Here is a 20,881-nt window from a genome sequence, read left to right on the forward strand (position 1 = left end):
TTTGAACCAGCTCAATTCAATTTAGTAAAAATAAATAAATAGATAAATAATGGAAAGTAAAATAAGACCACAGATAAAAAAGAAAAAATTAGAAATATTTTGCATATAAGAAAGAGTTTGATCACTAGTCTGTTTGACTCGACTACCATACAAATCTAAAGGCACCATGAAATCTTCCAAATGAAACCTTCATCCTCATAATCCTATAAAAGTTGCAATATCTCCCCCATTAAATTTTGTTTCTATTGTGTCATAAGCACAAATGGGGCAAATCCAACAAGAGCTTACAAGCTTCACTGGATACCAGCCTAGCAGCTGAGAAAATTTTGGAGCTTCAAAGATCATCTGAAAGTCCCAAGAATATGAGAATTTTAATCAAAACAGGAGAAAAGAAAATCATCATTTTATAAAATATGTTTCCTATCTACAAGCAACCAGATCCAGATGAACTCTTACTAGAATTTATAATCAAAACTAATTAATAAATGGAATAATTATCCCCATTCAATGCTTTCCAAGTGAGATCTGCCAACATGAATGAATCACTAACCAGAAATCTGTATACATGTGCATTAACCAAAATCTGATATAATTGTATATCATCCCTGTTCTAAGTATTGTGAAGGACTCTATATAGCTCATCTCCCATGGGTTGCAGCATAATTGGTTTCCTGATCAAACCATTCATACCGGCCTGCAAGCATCGCTGCCACACATGTTCCTCCGCACTCGCCGTCAGAGCCACGATTGCCGGCCAAGACCGGCTTCTCAGCTTCCGGATCCTCATGGCGACTTCAAATCCATTCATCAATGGCATGTGAAGATCAAGAATCACAAGCTGGTAGAGAGTATCAGAGTTGCTGAGAGAAGAGATGCACTGGATTCCAGAAGAAACAGATGTGACATTGCAACCAAGCTTCTCAAGAAGCTTTCTTGTAACAGCTCTGTTGACATCATCATCATCTGCTAATAGAACTCTGAGACCTTTGAAGTTTGGTATGGAGTGGCTGTGCTGGTGTCCTGATGATCCACCCAACTCGGAGATCGGGGTGAGGGGTTGTTGTTGGAATTGAAGAACTAGTTTTATACTTCTGGGAAAACCATTTGAATTAGGAATCACCCAGATATCCCCATGCATCATCTGCAAAATTGTGTATAACCGGAGCAAGGTATAATTATTCTTTGGTTTTCATAGTATGTATAACTACAATTTCAGTTTATTTTAGTTTGCATAAATTGTTCTTTTTTCAAATAAATCATATTCATGTTGCCTTTGGTGTATCCTTTCTTCCTAGTTGTTTCATAGCAATATTATCTCCCTCACCATATTGGTAGATCATCTTGTACTCTCAGTGCATGCATAGACCACTTGATTTAATTTATATAATTATATATATTATACATGCTATTTAAATACAATCTCAAAATAAATTTTCTCCTAATCTTACCACTAATCATATAATTCTCAGAATTTAACATATGTCATACCAAATAGTTTTTAGGATTTAATACCCTCGGGATTTACTAAATCCGGATTTATAGGATTTACTAAATCCCACTAAAGTTAAATACTACTTGTTGCCAAACAGCCCTTTAGTTTCATGCAATTTTGTTATTATTATCTATCATTAGTTGCATATTATTCCCCTCAACAAACATATACTAAATCTACAAATATAAATGACATTTCATTTCATAGTAGTTTAGATAGCTAAAGAATTTAAAAGTGATATGTCCTAAAAGATTCTGATTCAAAGATGCACAAATCTCAAGTAGGAAGGCTCAGGCCTGTGGTAGTCTCGAGGTGCCTTGAGCTATCCAATAATTGGTATACTTGACCTAATTGAGCTGAGCTAAGCTAAGTTCAACCCGGGTGGACTTGACCCAACATCAAGCCATCTACTCCACCAAGCAGAACATGCACTGTATCCCTAGAACTTCTATCCAATAAAATAGCACTGAGCATTCATGCAGCCCAAAAATGACTTAGCTGATAAAGGGAACTAGTCAGTCAGCAATAATTATTCTCCAAGAAGCCTAATGTTGTCAATGAAAATTTGAGGTACATATTTTTACTAACATTTATTGATAGGATAAACTGCGCCCTTTGGCCTTATTAGATTACCCCAACATGGCACTAAAATAGCGATGATAACAACCCATAATTGCCTCATGACACATTAGTATTGCAACTGTCATTCAACCATAGCCTCATCAAATGGACGATCCTCCAATCATAACCATCCTTAGCTACCATCACTAAGAAAATGGTCCTCAGAATCCATTGGTTAGGGAACAAAGACCTAGTGGTGAAGGGGTCTCTGAATTGAGTATCAATTTGGATCGACCTTAATCGGTCAAAATCTAATTCATCAAAATAGTGTTATTCAGATCTAAAGCATAGCGTACTTTGTGTCTTTCGCACATCATTTCATCACATACATTAATGTTTTAGCAAGACATGAATCTTGGAGTTCATGTGACACATCATGATGATGATTTGAGTAAAGGGATACCCCGACCATAGACCTTTTTAACCAACTCTTTAAAAAATGGTAAAACATACTTTACATCAAATGGATCAAGGAGGACTACAGCATATTCCAAAAGCCTAAAGGTAGCATTATTACATTACTTAAAGGTTTCTTTAGCATAATTGTCAAAGAATAGCATAAACACAATTAATATATCAACATCTCCAACATGCCAAGAACACCCATGGCCATAGCTATAAAGGCCAACTTTCATTGAATTGATCCATCATGCAAATTCTAGCTAGTGAGCACTTCGGTAGTAAGAGCATTGAGAGCAAAGTATTATTCATGCTAAACCCCCAACCAAGGCAAAGCAGTCTCACAGAGTGCTCTTACTTGTATTCGAGCAATTTGAGTTCTATCACTAGCTTAATTATTATAATGAATATTGAGGCCTTCCCCTGGCTTCGTACCATTGGGATGTATTATCCATCTATTTTAATTGCTTCCATGCAAGCCACATTTAAGACATAAAAACATCACATTTTTAAGTTTATGACTTAAGAGGGATAGATGGATGTTATAAGCACACAAGAATCGAGTCTTGTGATAGAAACCATCCCTATATCATCGATTGATGCATAACAGGGAATGAATATCAAAGGACATTCTAGTGCAAAGATTAAATGCCTTGTCCCAAGTATCCATAGTTTTCAATCACTTCTTACAAAGTTGTTATCAATCAACTTGTTTAATGTCATTGTTTAGTCCCCATGTGACTATCACGCAGTCTTCTTATAGATTTATAACTACTCACATAATGTTGTAGCAAGCTCGTACCATTGTGATGATATTTTAATCCTTTTGAAGTGTGGATTTCAACTCTCCAACAACATGCATGTGTGGTATTATTGATTCATTCAATATTCAATTGACCTCATCTTGGGCCCCTAATTGTTGAAAACCAATTGTTGGACTTAACTTCAAAGGTTACTAACTCATTATAATAAAACAAACAAGCATCACGCTACCCCTCTAAGAAAGATACTAGCCCTAGCCTAAATAGGTGAAGGTATGGTCTGCGAACCAAGCTTCTAAAGTTTTTTATCTCATTGTAGATGGATTCCCTGTGACAACTGCAAAACAACAATGATCGTTTTTGCTTTGTTAAGTGTTGTAGTAACAAATAAATTCACAACAAAAACAAACCAATAGAGGAGCAAATAGAGCAGGATGTCCAAATCTGAAGGTGCTTCCTACTCCAAGAGTAGATCATCCATAATAAGTAGCATTTCTTTTGTCTATCCATAAAAAATAGAAGGTTACGAAAACTTAAAATTCTTCATATTTAATATCGAATGCATCTTCCTGTATGGCAATAGCTCCAACTAACCCATATCTCACTGTTTCAATTTATTTCCTTCTTTAATATCATCCTAGCTCAAAATAACTATAAAAGATTTCATACCTGAAAGTCATCCTTGACACAATGATGATCATACCTTTCTTTAGAATTTTATAAGATCTTATGTAGGTAGTTACTTATACACTAATGTATAAATTAGTGGACGTCCTTCGAAAATTTCTAAGCTCCTTAGTCAACTTCAACCTCTCCATCTATAACAGTGGAGATGGAGAAATCAAGCTCAAAGGAGCTTTGTGACAGCTACTCAAGGTAAACTTCAAACAGATGGTGTGATCATTTCGTTGGTCGTTGTCAAATATGTACTAAATCTAAGAGAGAATATAACATTGTTAAGCACACTCAGTATTGTAATATATAACTTCTCTAGTAATGTTAATACTAATATAGACCGTAAGGATACCTGAGTTATCTTGAAGGCAAACAAAATTAGTGAACTCAATGTGTTGTCAAGTGCAACATGGAGTGGAGAAGTGTTGAATTTAAAAACTTTGGTGAAGCTTAATGATTTGGAAAGTAAAAGGAGTTAGCTTCTAGGATACAGTAGAGATTCTTTAAAAAAACACACAAGTTGACAAGGCTTTTGGATGTGATTAGGTCGATTATGCTTGTATTGCATAATCTACCATAATACCAACTCTTATTAGTGCAACATTTAGAAAGAGAAGAATAATCATTTCAGAGCAATGAAAATTCAAAGGCAACATGTTAGATATTGATGAATCTATCTTGACGTGCAGCATTTGTTGAGGAAGTCTCTCGTGGGTATTTGAAATAGGTGTAATACAGGCTTGGTGAATTATGCTTCACATTTCGAGGCTTTGAAATTTTAAAAAGGCTCTTTGGGATAACAAACAAATAGGTATTTGGTCATTAACCACTAAAGAGATTGTTTGCAAATGTTAAAATGAAGTTTCTTCTAAATTTAGTGCTGGCATGTAATATCCTCATTATTATAAATCTAGAATAAGATATGATTTGAGTTGTTTAAGAGGAGAGAATCATTTAATTAATTTTATCAGATTTGTGAGATCTTGCTTGCTTGCAAATGGGGTTATTTGAGTTTCCAATAAACATTAAATATATATATGATTTTCGCCTGGCATACCATGCCAAACTAGGGAAAAAGAAAGAAAGGAAGAAGCAAATCACAACAGAGAAAAAGAAAGAGAGGGAAGATGGTTCAGTTGCTATAGAAGTTCAAACACTATAATAATTAAAGCAACATATCAAACGGGGGGAATTTAGCAACCAAAATATTGTAACAATTGAGGTATTTTAGCAACGGAGAAATGTCGGGAGTTATGTCCTTTATTATAAGGACTCTCCTTCATCCTTAAGCACACTCATTATTATAAGAACATCATCAGCTACAGTATGATTTTTTTTTCTTTATAAAGCAGTAGAGGTGTTGGGCTTTCAACTTAGAGAAAAAAACTAAAAAAGAGAAAAGTGATTTTTCTTCTTCCTTAACTTCAATATGAAATGCAACCTATCACTGTACATCTCTTGATGCTTAGTGAAATATTTTAATCTTTATGCGGTTGTTGACATAAGTAAATATTACTAACACAAGTGAATCGTAATATATTTTTTGCATGTTTGTTCTTTTGTTGCAATTAATTTATGGACCATCATATTTGCTTCTAGGTTAACTCCTCTGCAATTGAAGCTATGCACGATTTCTTTTCCTAACACCTTCAACAAACAATAAGACTAAATCTTCAATGAGATAAAACCAAGGAGCAAGCGTTCATCAACACTACCAAGAAAAAGTCTTTAATAAACAATGTAACAAGGAACCTATGTTTTCAAGAAAGTTCGCAAAATCTAACAAATAATTTTCAACAAGTAGAATATAATTCAAAAACCTATTGAAAGTTCCTATCATAAGTGAATCAACTAATCAAGTTAATTTCTCAATCTGCATAAAATCCCCCAGCATAAAAGTTGCAATCATCCAAATAGATTGTTATTAAGTACCAAAAGAAGTTTATTTCACTAGTTGACCATTGTGAAAACTGCAACACAACAACACAATCAAATTTTGGGAAAGTTGTTAGAACTCAAAAAATTACAACTATGTTCACCATGATCATCTTTATCACATACCTCAACTTATTCAATGGCCTTGAACACATCATTATCGTTAGCCTTATCCTAACTATTTTTGCTTGATTTTATGAGTCCAAATTTTTCACTCATTCCTTCTAAGTTTTGCATATAGTATTAAACCTATTCTTCTAAGTCATATTTAGTTTTACCCATATAGCTTTATGTCCACTCCTTCACAATGTTATAACACTAATTTTATGGACTTGCCTAATCGGTGAATTGTCTAACCTTCATAGCACATGTCTAAACTGACTAAGTTTATTTTCAATTATCTAATCTACAATAGATTTCACTCCAACTATTATCCCAAAATTATCATTCTTCAATTAATAAATCCAAAGTTTTTCATGCACCCATCTAAATATTCTTATTCTTGATACTCTCAACTTAGAAATCAATAAAATTTTTACTATCTAGCACTAGGATATGCATATCACGGCATAATTACAATTTTATAAATTTAATTTTTAATATTCCATGAAATCCTCTTATCGTATAATAATTTTAAAGTACTTATTTATTTTAGTCATACAACCTTATATCTAAAAGTTATAAACTAATAAATCTATCTGTTCTTCTATATAATAGATCAAAGATATTAACTCAATTTTTTCTTACTTGGAACTTATCTCTAACAAAAAACAATACAAACCTTTACTGATGAGTGATGAGTAAAACACTTAGGGTATTATTATTTTTCTTCCATGTGATAATACTTTTTTTGTAAGAGATTCACATTAGTTTTGATGAACATGTTCAACAAAAATTTGTCAAAATGAAGTTGTGAAAAATATTACTTTGAAAGCTTGGAAGAGGGAGATTAGAAACAAAATTAGTACAATATACAAAGATAGGATAAATAAGTAAATAAACAAACATAAAAATGAGAACATTAGAATTTATGTGGTTCAAACAAGAACAACCTATATCGATGGGGTAGTACACAAACAACATATCAATTATATGGAGGAGTGAAAACTGAGGAGAGTAACAAAATTAATTAAGATTATTTTCAAAACTAACAAGGGCATATGGAGAGATATCACCAAATTTGGAGTAATTTAAAAAAAAAATTAAAAGCCATGAAGAAAAATTATAATTCCTCCCACCAAAACTTCAAGAACACAAGCCAAAGAATCTCCACAATTACTAGCAATCCCATGTTTGTCCCTTTAAAGAAGAAACAAAATTAAAGGCCCTTAATCGGATGCCACGAAACCCTCATCCACTAACATTACAAAGCTCATACAAACCATTATTAGATACCTCTCTAGATCACAAATCTTGGTAAACTCTTTCACATTCCAATTGACAAGTCATTGACTTTCTATTCCATATTAGTTCAACTATTCTCTCTATCTTCTAAACATTTCTCATTTATCTAATTTTTTACTTAATTTAAATATATCACTTTTTTAAAATTATATTATCTGTAAAACAACATATACCAACATGCTTTACTTTGAATATCATTTGTAAACCATATAAGAAAATACAAACTCAATGCTAATCCTTGATGTAATCCTACTTTAATTAAAAACTCTTTGGTCACTCCATAGCTACCACTAATATATTTAGTGCTCTATCATACTCACCTTCTCTTGCTCAAAATATAGCTCACCTCAAATCCCAAAAACCTAATATAAATTCCAATTCCAAATTTATCAAAGAAAAAAAGCATTTAAGCTTTATCTAGATAGATTATCTTTAGCAAAATCATGCGAAATTTTATTAAAGTTCCCAAAAGCCTCCTAAAGATTATCCAATTAATCATAGATCAATGGCATAAGTTCAATGATAGATCAAAATGCCCAACGAACTAAAGAGTAGTTTGGTTTCAAGTAAATCAAGGAAATGCAACATATTTGAATTGATGAACATCCAAATCTGTATGGGGAGCCTAATCGATAGTCAAAATTAGACAAAATAACTAATTAATGACTTAGTATAAATCTAAATTCTAAAGATCTCTTCTTAGAATAGACATAAAGCCTAGCAAATGAAATATCAAGCCTTGCATGGGTCTCAAATTGCCCATAAACCCGATGTCAGGCAAACAACACTGGATTGGGCCTAACATAGTCCACCCCAACTAAAATAGCACTAAGTAATCATCCTTCTTCCATGTTTTCCGAGCCTCTTTCCTTAACCCATTCATCTTCTCTCGATTACTCATTCATCATTGTTGGCAATATTTTTGTTGATGTTTTGCCTTAAGAAGATTTGATAAGCAGGGATAAACAAGCTGGCAATCTATTAGACCGGTCCATTGGATTGGTTCAACCGGTCCGCACAGGACCGGCCCAGCGCAACAAAGGCGGAAATCCTCCACCTCTTCGATAGTCATTCGGACCGCAAGAGCCAACCAAACATTTTAGGAAGGATTTTTGAGGGTTTTGGGAGGGAAATTTGAATGTAGGGACTGTTTAGGGATTTCCTTTTGATTTGTATTCATCAAATAGTTTGTTTTCCTAGGGTTATGACATCTAGAATTTGGTTGAAATTTGAGATCTCTTAGATTTAGATTTTCCTTTGGGCTCTAGCGGCGTCTAGAGAATTGGGAGAGATCGATCCTCCTCTCGAATTGAGGATCAACTGTATCTTGCTATTTTTTGTTTCTATTTAATCAAATAATACAAATTATCTATTGTTTTCCTATGTTTATGTGGATTTTGGTGGAGAATTCTCGTTGTTTTCCGAAGATTGATAGGAAATACTCGAGATCTACAAGTGATTCCTATCAAATTGGTATAAGATCACGTCGATCGAAGGGGAACTAATGGCCGGAAGGAAAGTGAAAGTTTTGAAGGGAAAATTTGGACAACTCAAAGCAGATTTTGAGGAGAAGATTGCTGATTTTCAAAATCAGATTGCATCCGTCAATGAAAGGATGGAGGAAAAGTTTGCAGTGTTGGAAAACATGTTAAAGAAATTGTTTGAAGCCAAAACCAAATCGGTGACATCGAAAACAAAGGAAACTACCGACGGTCATGGAAGAGATGGGAATCCTAACACGTTTAGGGGAAGGGAAAATTCAGAAGTGGATATCTTGGAGAGAGAAGATGGAATGACTCCTCTAGAACCACTTTTTAGGGAGTAGATGAGCATTGACTACGCAAGAAGGGATGCTAAATTTGTAAGGAGAGTGGATGATTTCGATTGTCGGGTTGCTGATTTTGAAAGAAGAAGAGAGGATTTTGATGCATGGTTTGGGTATGATCGTCGGAGGGAAGATCGTGACAATTGAGGAGCACCTCTGCTTCGAGGAATGTGAGGTAATGAAAGATTTAGGGGAAATGGGTGTGACCCAAGGTTGAAGAAATTGAAGATGCCAATCTTTGAGGGGAAGGATGCGCAAAGATGGATCTACAAGGTAGAAAGATATTTCGCCGTCAATGGGCTGACAGAGAAGGAGAGTCTGACAGCGGCGGGCCTATGTTTAGAATGGAAGGCTTTGTCTTGGTATCAGTGGAGGGACATGCGACAACTCATACGGAGTTGGAGAGAGTTTAAGAATTGTTTGGTAAACATTTCCGAACTGGCAGGGGAGGAGACTTTTATGAGCAGTTCTTCGTTTTGACACAGGAGAGTTCAGTGACGGAGTACCGAGAGAGATTCGAGTACCTTGCTAGCTGATTGGACCGCCTTCCTGAGATAGTGCAAGAGAAAAATTTCATGAAAGGACTGACACCAGAGATCCGAGAAGTGGTTAGAGTAATGAGGCATCGTAACTTGGGAAAGGCTATGGAACTAGCTCAGTTGGAGGAGGATCAGAGGCACCTGGAGAGAGAAACTGGAGGTAGTATGTCAGTAGGCTCAAACAAGATGACCACCACCTTATTGGCATCCAAAGAGCCAACACTGGATACTCTTCGGGGAACTTCAAAGGAAAAGACTGCATGAGGAAGATCTAGGGACAACGTCAAGAAGCTCACGAAACAGAATTACATTAGAAGAGGGCGAAGGGGTTCTGTTTCAGATGCGACGAGAAGTATACTCTGGGGCACAGGTGTAAGAACCGGACTCTTCAGGTTCTTACCGTTTGTGATGAAAAAGGAATGGAGGAGGGTGTCATCTTTCCACCTTACGGATAAGGTAGATCTTTGGGAGGGGAGCATTGTTAGACCGGTCCAGCAGGACCGGCCTATAGCATAACAGAGGCAAAAATCCTTCGCCTCTTCAGTAGCCATTCGGATCGCAAGAGCCAACCGAAAATTTTAGGAAGGATTTTTTAGGGTTTTGGGAGGGAAATTTGAATGTCAGGACTGTTTAGGGATTTCCTTTTGATTTGTATGCATTGAATAGTCTGTTTTCTTAGGGTTAGGGCATCTTGAATTTGGTTGAAATTTGAGATCTCTTACATTTAAGTTTTCCTTTGGGCTCTAGGGCGTCTAGAGATTTGGGAGTGATCAATCCTCCTCTCGAATTGAGGATCAACTTTATCTTGCTATTTTCCGTTTCTATTTCATCAAATAATACAAATTATCTACTGTTTTCCTGTTTTTATGTGGATTTTGGTGGAGAATTCTCACCGTTTTCTGAAGATTGATAGGAAATACTTGAGATCTACAAGTGTTTCCTATCACAATCCCAATGTGGACTAGCAACCCAACTCCAACAATGAAAATTCAACCCACCTCCAACCATAAAAATTTGGGTGAGTTGTTGTGTTTCTTCCCTATAATAAATGTCCTATCTCACTTAAGAGCTCAGACCACAATTATAGTGTTGGGTCAGTAACGTTGATTTCTTGTTCACTTGGTATAGCAACCTCCAATGCTAACAATTTTTTCTTAGGTTGCCACTCATCATTTATGAAATTTCTACACACATACATCATACTCTCCTTTCCTAAACTATTGCTCCCTTGATTTTTGCCACCTTCTTTCTAATGGTAAGTTTAGAAGGGCTTTGTGGCACCATCAGTCAAGGGTCCATCAACCTTAAGGTAAGGTGGTCATTACTGCCTACCCTTCCCTACACTCATTCACGAAGAAAAACCCTGGACTAGGGTTTTGCTAGGATCAAATTAAGTCGACCCAACATTTCAATGGACACGCGTATCAGATACGCGTGTCCTTTTGAAATTAAATAGTATTTTAATTGGATACGGCTTTGGCGTATCCGACAAGTATCGGTGGAGTATCGGAGGCGTATCCGTGTATCGGTGTATCGGATACAGCACGCCTACATAAATAGGTATATCGGGGCAACATAGATGGCTCGTAAATTGAGTTTGATGAGCTAACAAGTCAAACTTGAGCCAAATTAGACTCGTCTCATTAGCTCGTTACGTGACTTGTTTAAAAAATATTAATGTAAAATACATTATACTATATTAGCATTAAGGAGTTTAAATATGATGTTGTTAAAAATATTTAAAAATTATATCTCGCTTTCTTATACCCCATGATTTTTATTATTTCTCTTTTAATTTCTCTTTTTTTTTATTATAATAATGCTTAAACCATAATTACTTTTCTCTTTCATAATAAATGAGTAGCATCATGAGCCGACTCAAACTTATAGAATGAAACTTGAGATCGAGCTCAAACTCGATTAATTAATAAACCTCAAGCTGAAGCAAAGGATAACTCAACCTGCACTCAAATTGTTTACATCCCTAAACCCAACTCAACTCATTGAGAATAAGTTTGTTTTAGCTCCAAACCTAATATGGATGGATCATTAAATCTCACTTTGCAATTATTCCCATCAATATTTTATCATGGCTTAAATTATGAAGTACACATTGCATCATCTCATCTAATTGATTTGAGCGAAGTTCGCATCAATCATTGCCCCCTGCTAGAACTATTAAGTTGGGGAGTCAAACTTTTTTTTTTTACTTATTCGATTGATCTTACAAATCCCATTCATTGCATACTTAAGATTTGAAGAGCTTATAGCCAAGATAGCCCATGCCTTGTCCATCATCAAGCCAAACTTTAGGGTTTCATAAAATTCACTCCCTTGATTGGATTAACAAAAATTCTCAATAGCACAATATTAATTTTAGAAATGGAGGCTTGTGCCAATGGCCTTTTGTCTTCAAGAAGGTGTTAACTTCTTGTTTAAATTGTTAGCTTAATAGTTGAAATTTAAAAGATGTAGCACACTCCATCAACATGGAAGGATGTCATGCAAAAAGAAGCTTTATGAAACAACAACAACAACAACATCAAGCCTTTGTCCCACTACGTGTGGTCGGCTACATTAATCCTTTTTCATCATTGTGTCCTGTTAAAAGTCAATTTCTCATTTAAATCTAATAAAGACAAATCATTTCTAATATTTTCTAACCAAGCCTTTTTAAGTCTATCTCTACCTTTCTTAACATAAATCAAATCTAATACCTCAACTTTTCTAACAGGGTCATCGGAAGGCCTCCGTATAATGTAGTCAAATCATCTAAGGCAACTCTCTCTAATCTTATCTTCCACTGGAGCTACTCCAACCTTTTCACGTATATGCTCATTTTGTATTCAATGAAAGCAAAAATTAAAATATTTATTATAGATCTTACCCATAAACCCATACATTAAGAAAAGTTATATAAATTAGTTATAATTTTAGAATTGGAGGCTTGGATGAATGGCCTTTTATCTTCGAGAAGGTGTTAACTTCTTGTTTTAATTGCTTGCTTAATAGTTGAAGTTTTCAAGATGTGGCACACTACATCAACATGGAAAGATGTCACACAACAAGAGACTTGGTGGGTTTATGAGGGGTAAAAAAACCTAAATATTTATTATAGATCTTACCAATAAACCGATATCACCATATGTTAAGAAAAGTTTATAAAAATTTTAAAATCTTTGGAATCTACTAAGGGGAACTTTACATCAAGTTTAAAAATTAGATGAAATTTACAGAAACAAATTTCACATAAATTATAGCCACACTCTATCATAAGATAATTCTTACCTATGCAAAATAGCTTGAATTAAAACTTTAAAGTATTGCAATATCTAATACCAATATTACAAGAAAATTAATTTTATCTAAAGTAGAAGAAAATTAAAGTTCCACATCCGCATAATGAATTCATTGACTTTGATGTTTAATCTAGAAAGTTAGGATTTAAACATGCTTACCTGCACAAGTTTTTTGCACATATTGAAACTCAGGCCCATGTCATAGCCTTCAGCATTCAGTCTCCAAGCTTGTGGAACAGATGTACTTGAGTCACTACAGTCAGGTGTTCTGATCCCAATCTCAAACTTTACAGAAACACCTGGAAAGTTTGATTTCCATATGATCCATTCGTGATCTTGACTGTCTTGGGCCTCACTAGAGGAATGAACTTGGAAACTAACAAATCCATCATCATAACCACTTAACAATTTATCAATCACATGGAGTATAACATGAAATATTCTCTTCTCATCACCAACAACTCTATCAGGCACAGCATTATCAACCTGAACACCAAAACCAAATCCTCTACAATCACAAAGACACCTAGCAACGCTAGCAGCCTCTTTGATCATAGAATGCAAATGAAAAGATTTCATCTCCAAAGTCAACCTCTCGCTGTCGATATTAGATATTTCCATTGCATCGGTAATCAAAGTTGAAACAACACCACTGGTTTTTGTGATAGTGTTGATGATAAGTTTTTGCTCAGAACTCAATTTTTCCTGTTGCATCATAGATAACAGTCCCAAAATGGAGTGTATTGGCCTTCTCATTCCCTGGCTCATGACCCTTTGGAAAGAATTTCTTGCTTCACTTGCCATCAAGGCATTCTGCTTCTCTTGCAGCAAATCCCTATTCTGTTCAGCAAGTTTATCCCTCATTAACTGTGACTCTTCCAACACAGCAGCATGTGAAAGAGCAACAGCAACTTGATCAGCAACTACTTCAATAATCTCTAGCTCATGACAGCTCCAAATCCTAGATTCAGCTCTAGGGAGAACTAGGACCAATATAGCATAAGAGGCTTGGACTAGCTCTGGTGTCCCACCCTTGAAATTGGACACCTTCAGCATCGGCATCCTAATTGCAGCAATAGGTCCTGGCTCAGGATCTCCCCCACTGCTTGCCAACCCACTGCTTGCCAATGCTAGCAGAGAATTGGGTCTAAGTATTCTTACACCCTTTGATTCATTAACTTCTACTACATCCTGATCATCAAGGGGAATTGATTGCTCATAGCGTCTTTGTCTCAACTCATGGGTCAAGTTCATCACCTTCCTACCTTCATCAGGCATCCAAACTGCACAATTCTGCAGCCCCAAGGTTTTTGAAAGCTCAACCAAAGTTGTGTAGAGGATAGTATGCCGATCAAGGGACTTCCGAATCTCCTGAGTTAGCATTCTCACATGCCAACTCGCCTCTTCTTGCCTCTTCATCAATACAACCTCCCTGTCCAGTTCCCTCGCTTTTATTCTCAGAAAATTCTCCCTCACCTTCACTCTCAAAAGCTGAGGGATCAAAGTTAAGAGAGTTATTGCAGTCGCAAAAGAGACCAGTGCAGTGAAGAGCTTGGATATCGTGAGGCTCAACATCAATAGAAATGAGTGAGGTTCGTATGTAAACACATTGAGCAGGTGGGTAAGTCCGCAAAGGACTATGAAGGCCCCGAACTGGAAGACGATCCATTTGAAGGGGAACAGATCCGAGCATGTTGCAAAATATAAGAGCTCAAGAGGTATGGAAAAGTATGCAGCCGCAATCAAGAAGTCGCTTACTTTCTGGCATTGAAGGATGCCTTCAGCGCTCAAGAAGCCGTCAATATCACAATTGCAGCGAGGATATCCAATCTCAATGGCCGAAGCAGAAAGCATAAGTAACATAAACAGCAAGCCATGGCACAATGCTCTCAACATTTGATCGGAGGGAACTTCATTCAATCCATTTCTGTAAAATAACCACTAAATATCCAAAATCAATAGGGACTCCTCCAAGAGATAAATACCTAACTCCTTGCCTTCAAGTCACCTTCGTGAGCCCTAAATCCAATTTAAAAAGATACTTAGCAAATAATAACTAGAGGGGGGAAAAAACACCTAGCAGCAGAAGATTTAACGAAGAAAAAAAAAAAGATCATACAGTTAATGAGCCCCGGCTCTTCCACTGTTAAAGTGATTAGTAGCATCGACCGAAAAACCAACTATCCAATTCTAAATTCCAGAATCGCGTTTTCAAAACCATCTCTTGCCCGCAAAAATTGAGCTAAGCCAAGAAAGCGAGTGAGATGAAACACTTCGCTAAAAGCAGCACTGAATATCAAACATTTACAAACCAAATGATCGGGATCGGCATGAAATACACAATAAATGCTCAAAAACCCATTATTAAGATCTAAGAACAGGTAAAAAGACACCAACTAATCCCAAAACTACCAACTGGCTAGAACAAACACCTTCAAGACAAAACGATCGTACTACCAAAATCCAGATCGCCCACATCCTTAAAGATCCGTCGTGGGGACGAAAATCAGTACCTGTGAATCCACTTCTCCAACACCTCGCTCTCTAACCGTCGGCTCGATCTCATTTTAATCAAAACAAAAAAAAAGAAAAAGAATCCAAACAAAGGCAATCCAGCAGGTTCGCTCTTTCCTCGTCTCTTTCGGATCGAGAAAATCGAGGAACTGGTCCTCAGTTGTCCGCCCTTTCACCGCATTCCATTTCCACGTTCAAATGGATAAGAAGGTTGTGGAAGAGTCTGGTCTTTTCGAGCTTTGATCCAGTGGGCAGCGACAGCCAAGCCAAGGAGGCAGCAGCGGAGGGTACGAGACGCAGCTGAAGAGAAAAATACAATGAATGTGAGATAAAAAGGTTCCGAAAGGATGAAGAAAAAGCTTTGTTATTTTCACTCCGAAATTCTCCCAAACCTACACTGGTTTGTAATTACCGCCCGCCCCACCCACTGCCACCCCCACCCAAATTACTTATTTTTATAACTTTTTAAAGTAAATAAAATAATAATAACAATCAACTGTCCGTACGGTAGGTCTAAATGCACTAATCTCGAAAGGGGGTTTAGCTATTTTGTTTTTAGTGAGCTCAAATGATCTTTAAAAACTATTAAAATTGATACCATATCTATTAAATATATAATATTTATTTTTTTTATTTTTTTAATATTTAGATCAATTAAATCAAATTCACTCTCACGTCACATACACAGACTATGAATTCAAAATCTTTTAATTGATAATCAAAACTTCATATCTATCAAGAGATCAAGATTAGCAGTATATTTTTAGTATAATAATATGAGATTTAAAATTACTCAATAAATTAAAAATGATTTGGAATTATTGAGAGTTTTTTTTTAGAATAAAGTTCAAAAATTAATATGAGCAAATCTTGAATTCAAAATAAATTTATATAAAAATAATATTGGGGATAAAATTATCTGAAATACTTTTTGCATTTTTATTGATTCATCTAAATAAAATAGAGCGCAATCAGACCAAATTTAAGAATTAATCACAATTATTGTTTGTTGGTGTATATAAAGAAAAAAATTATTTATTTATTTGATTTTAAATGATGATCAACACAATCACAAATGTAGTTAAAATGCATGGGACATATAAAAGACTATTAAAATTTAAAAAGAAAAATTTATGGTGTTCATGGCGCAATCAAAATAATTTTGTTTTGTGATCTTAAATTGTGAAGGTTTGTTTTTTCTCTTAAGAGCAGAGAAAATGTTGCTAAATGTAAAGAACTTTAATGTATGGAATTTTCTCTCATATGGTGGTGAGGAAAATGCAATAATGTTATTTCACATTAGATCGCGATGTGCTTAGAATTAATCACCAAAAAGCATAGAATATTAGATAAATTAAGGACTAGTGGTGAATGGAAGTGGTTGGAGCAGTGCCTCTTAAAAAAAAGAGAGGAGATTGGGCAGCCAACAGTCAACAAGCGATTAAGATCAATAGTCCAAGTGGTGATTTAATTATCCACTAGTTTTAAAGGTTAAAGTAAGAGAAATCTTGAGGTAATATAGTTATCTTCGAGAGTTCATTGATGAATCGATCGATCTTTCTCCTAATAAAAGTTAAACCAATGACCAAGAAGTTAGATCCCAAGTCTTTGACTCCATGGCACAACTAGCGATATGGTGATGATTTTCGCTATATATCAACATAATGATTTTAAATTTGTATTTTACATCAAAATTCCAACTCAACAAAATGATATCATTTTTATGATAAAACTAACTATGATAATAATATCATACATCTTTACCTCAGCAATAACCCTAAAATTTTTGTAGAAAATAATAAAGAATATATAACACTACAAATATAAAAAAATATGCATCATCTTATCATTATCATCGTAATTATCATCATTCAACAAAAGAAATTTTTTTTTTTGGGACGGGTTATGGGATTCGAGCGCTCGCAGTGAAAGAACTTTGCGTCCGTCAACCAATGAGTTATATTGCTCGATCCGCGAAGAAAATTTCAATATCCAAATTTGAAGGAGTAATGAAAATCTGAAATTAAAAAAAAAGTAAAAAAATAAAATAAAATCAAGGGTGGAGATAACAAAGTCCCATGTTGAAAAGGTGGCTTAAGAAATCATGCAAAAAAAATTTAAAAAAAAAAAAGGAAAAAAAGACGCAAGGTTTGTCGTGGGGCTTCATACATGTGTCATTAATTTAATGTGATATTCCATTGGCTTTTCCGGCTTCTAAATTATTAAAAAAAAAGGGATGTTAAGAGAACCTAGACACCCCTATCACCCCGACGTCCCTTTCTTTGGATATTTCTGGTGAAAGTGTATCGCGCCATACTTGTTTTGCTTGAAAGGGATAGGCGAATTGAATAAATTTTAAAATTGGGAGAGGAAATTATCAATATCATCCTAGTTTAATTTATTTTATGTTATTTTAAATTTTAGGGATTTATTTTTTAATTTTTGAATTTATTTAAAATTATAAATTATTGAAAATAAATTTAAACTATTTTAAATTTTCTTTCTAATTGGTGTAAATTAAAATATTGTGTTATATTAGTAAGGACAATTTTTTTTTGATAAAAAGAAGGAAATATAGAGTTATTTCAAAATAAATTTAAAGATTTTTAAATTCATCATAATTAAATTTAATGATAATAATTTGTTTAAATTAAAAATATTATTGTTGCGGGCTAGAATATATGTGGCGGCAAAGTAGGAAAAATTGCGTGTCTTAGTATTGTATGAGTATCTAGCTCACAAACAGAAATAATAAAGACACCATAATTTTTACGTGAAAATTTTTGGAAAAGGGAAAAATCACGGGATCACGCTTAGTCAAAATGATCCTACTATTGTTTAACTAGGTTAGAATGATTGACCAAAGGATGGTGAAATTACAATATTTTGGAAAGCTGGGCAGAAGTCCGTTGTGGATTGATAGCCAGGCAGAAATCCGATGATGGTTGGTGGCCGAGCATAAGTTCAACGATGTCTAGTGATTCAGTGGTGGTTCGACGTCAGTTGGTGGTCCTACGACTGTTGTTGGTCCGATGGTGGTCTAGCAGTAGTCGAGGAGGAGTATGGTGACAAGAGAACTCTAGTTTCTCTCTCTCTCTCTCTTATTTTCTCTTCCTTTTTTAAGCCCCCTTTCACTAAAGAATGAGGTGTCTATTTATAATTTTTTTAGGAGTATCATAACCATTAAATATGGATAAAATCAAGGGCAGGTTAGGAGTGTTTTGAATGAATAGATGATATCAACTCCCTTGATTATAAACCGTTTATTATGGATTTGAGTGTTTTAATTATATCAGAATTCAATGATCTTGGGCTCGTTAGATTCGTCTCGTGGATTCGCTCATATTCGACTATAAGCATGTCACATTTGTAAATCGATTAATCAGCCAATTTATGGTTTAAACTTTTTGAATGTTGTTCGAGTCTTCAATTTGGACTCGTTTGGGCCCAAATTGGGTTTAATTTGGGGTCATTGGGTTTGTATTTTTGAGACGTTTAGTTCAATTATAAGTTTGTAGAAATCAAAGCTCAGATGTCCCGAATTTAATTTTGAAAGTTTCCAACTTGATTTTGCTTTGAGATTTGTGTCCAATCATGATTAATTTTTTATTATATATCAATTACGCAAGATTATTGAGGATAAAAAAATATTTAAAATGTGCAACTGACTGTTATGGATTAGATTTAATCATTTGACATGCGTATTACTTTCGTGCCGAGCTTTGATTTCAGTTATAGGCTTTGGTGACCTGCTGGGCTATTTAAGCTCATTATATGTGGTTAACAATTTCAGGTGCAGAGCCTCCCGCGTGAAGCTCCTTTCAGACGCTAGTATGAGTTTTTGTAGTTTATGTTCTGGCTTTGTTTTGTAGCCCGAGTGGCTATTGTACATGTTCTTTTGGACTGTGTATATGAAATGTTGAAATGTGAATTATAGTATTTTGATGTATATGGTTTCTTTAATGTAATTATCATTTCTGGATGTCTGTATTGGTCTAAGCGAGAAAAGAAAAAAAAAAGAGGAAGAAAGTAAGACTGTCAGACGAATCCTTTCACTATGGATGCCTGGGGCGTCACATATGCAAACTCCGCTCAACATTCACAACAAATCCTTTAAGCGTCTTCTTCGTTACATTCACGGATCCATCGCCACAAGTATTCCCCTAAACCAAAATGCTTTAACTATACGAGGATACATCGATGAAGATTGGGTTTGCAACAACCAAGATCAAAAGTCTATCTCCGGCTACTGCAACTTTTTAGGCAACTCGCTCATCTCGTGGCAAGTCAAGAAACAAAATACAATAGCCCGATCCTCCACAGAGGCAGAGTATCGCGCCCTCGCCGTAGAAGCTTCAGAAATCCTATGGCTCAAACGACTCCTAGAAGACATTCATACACCCGAAAAAGCACCTACCACAGTATACTACGATAACACATCTGTCATAGCCCTCACCAACAACCCGGTATTCCACGACCACATAAAACATATCGAAGTGGATTGCCACTTCATCCGAGACTGTATCAAGAAACAAAGCATCTCCGTCCATCACCTATGTGTAATGGATCAACTAACTGATCTTTTCACCAAAGCCTTACCAACTCAAAGGTTAAATCTCTCTCCAACAAACTCACAGTTGTACTTCTAGCCGATGTTGAATTTCTACCATTGCTGTACTTCTACCCGACTTTGGAATTCTACTGGACGTTGAATTTATGCACATCATCAGATTTCTACTTGACCCCAAATTTCTACCCTTCGTCGGACTTCTGTCCATCGTCAGACTCCTACCCGACGCCATATTTCTACCCAACGTCGAATTTTTACCTGTCAACAGTTTTTTCAACCTCCCTCCTTACAACGATCTCTCCGACCTTCATCGCCAACCAACTACAGATGTGAATCCCTCTTGGTCGCGGGATCTCTCGAAGAAGAATGGCCACCCGATATGCCCTCTATATAGGGATGGACAGTACAGTCAGATAAGGGATGCCACCTATCAAAAAGCAGGGGAAAGCCTCCCGTATAGAAAGAGGGCAGAAGGAAAGAAGAGATGAAGGGCGGATCACCTTATTACAAAGAGAGGGGCCATGAGCCTGGATGAGGGATACCACCCGTATAAGGCTAAGGGAAGGCCTCAATTGAAAGAAGAGATAGAGAGGGGGAGGTGCAAGAATTTCTTAACCCAAAGGGGGGTATTTATAGGCAAGAGGGGGATGTTGGAGAAGTTATGAGAATTATGAGAGAAAACTATCTCTCCAAAAAAAAAGAAAGAAAGAAAAAAAAAGAATATTTCCGTTGGACCACCACTTGAGGCTTGAACTTCTATCGGACCACCACCTGACACCCGGACTTCTACCGGACCACAACTTGATGACCAGACTTCTGTCGGACCACTGCTTGAGGCCCGAACTTC

At 35.6% G+C, this 20,881-nt stretch overlaps 1 protein-coding gene across 2 annotated transcripts; it reads right to left on the reverse strand.

Moving 5' to 3' along the window:
* Window positions 1-377: 377 nt before the first annotated feature.
* LOC110104881 (ethylene receptor 2) lies at window positions 378-15,784 on the reverse strand. Of its 2 annotated transcripts, none has more exons than XM_020834166.2 (3): window positions 15,464-15,784; window positions 13,110-14,969; window positions 378-1,141 (listed from the first exon to the last, which is right to left on the reverse strand). In XM_020834166.2, exons 2-3 carry the CDS (start codon window positions 14,844-14,846, stop codon window positions 611-613), a joined length of 2,268 nt encoding a protein of 755 aa, XP_020689825.1. In that variant the 5' UTR covers window positions 14,847-14,969; window positions 15,464-15,784; the 3' UTR covers window positions 378-610. The 2 variants fall into 2 exon arrangements, with proteins under 2 accessions (XP_020689825.1, XP_020689824.1); XM_020834165.2 differs by having other exon boundaries at window positions 15,070-15,784.
* Between the last annotated feature and the right edge of the window lie 5,097 nt (window positions 15,785-20,881).

The sequence above is a fragment of the Dendrobium catenatum genome, unplaced genomic scaffold (assembly GCF_001605985.2).
Source record: "Dendrobium catenatum unplaced genomic scaffold, ASM160598v2 fragScaff_scaffold_292, whole genome shotgun sequence".
Taxonomy (NCBI): Eukaryota; Viridiplantae; Streptophyta; class Magnoliopsida; order Asparagales; family Orchidaceae; genus Dendrobium; species Dendrobium catenatum.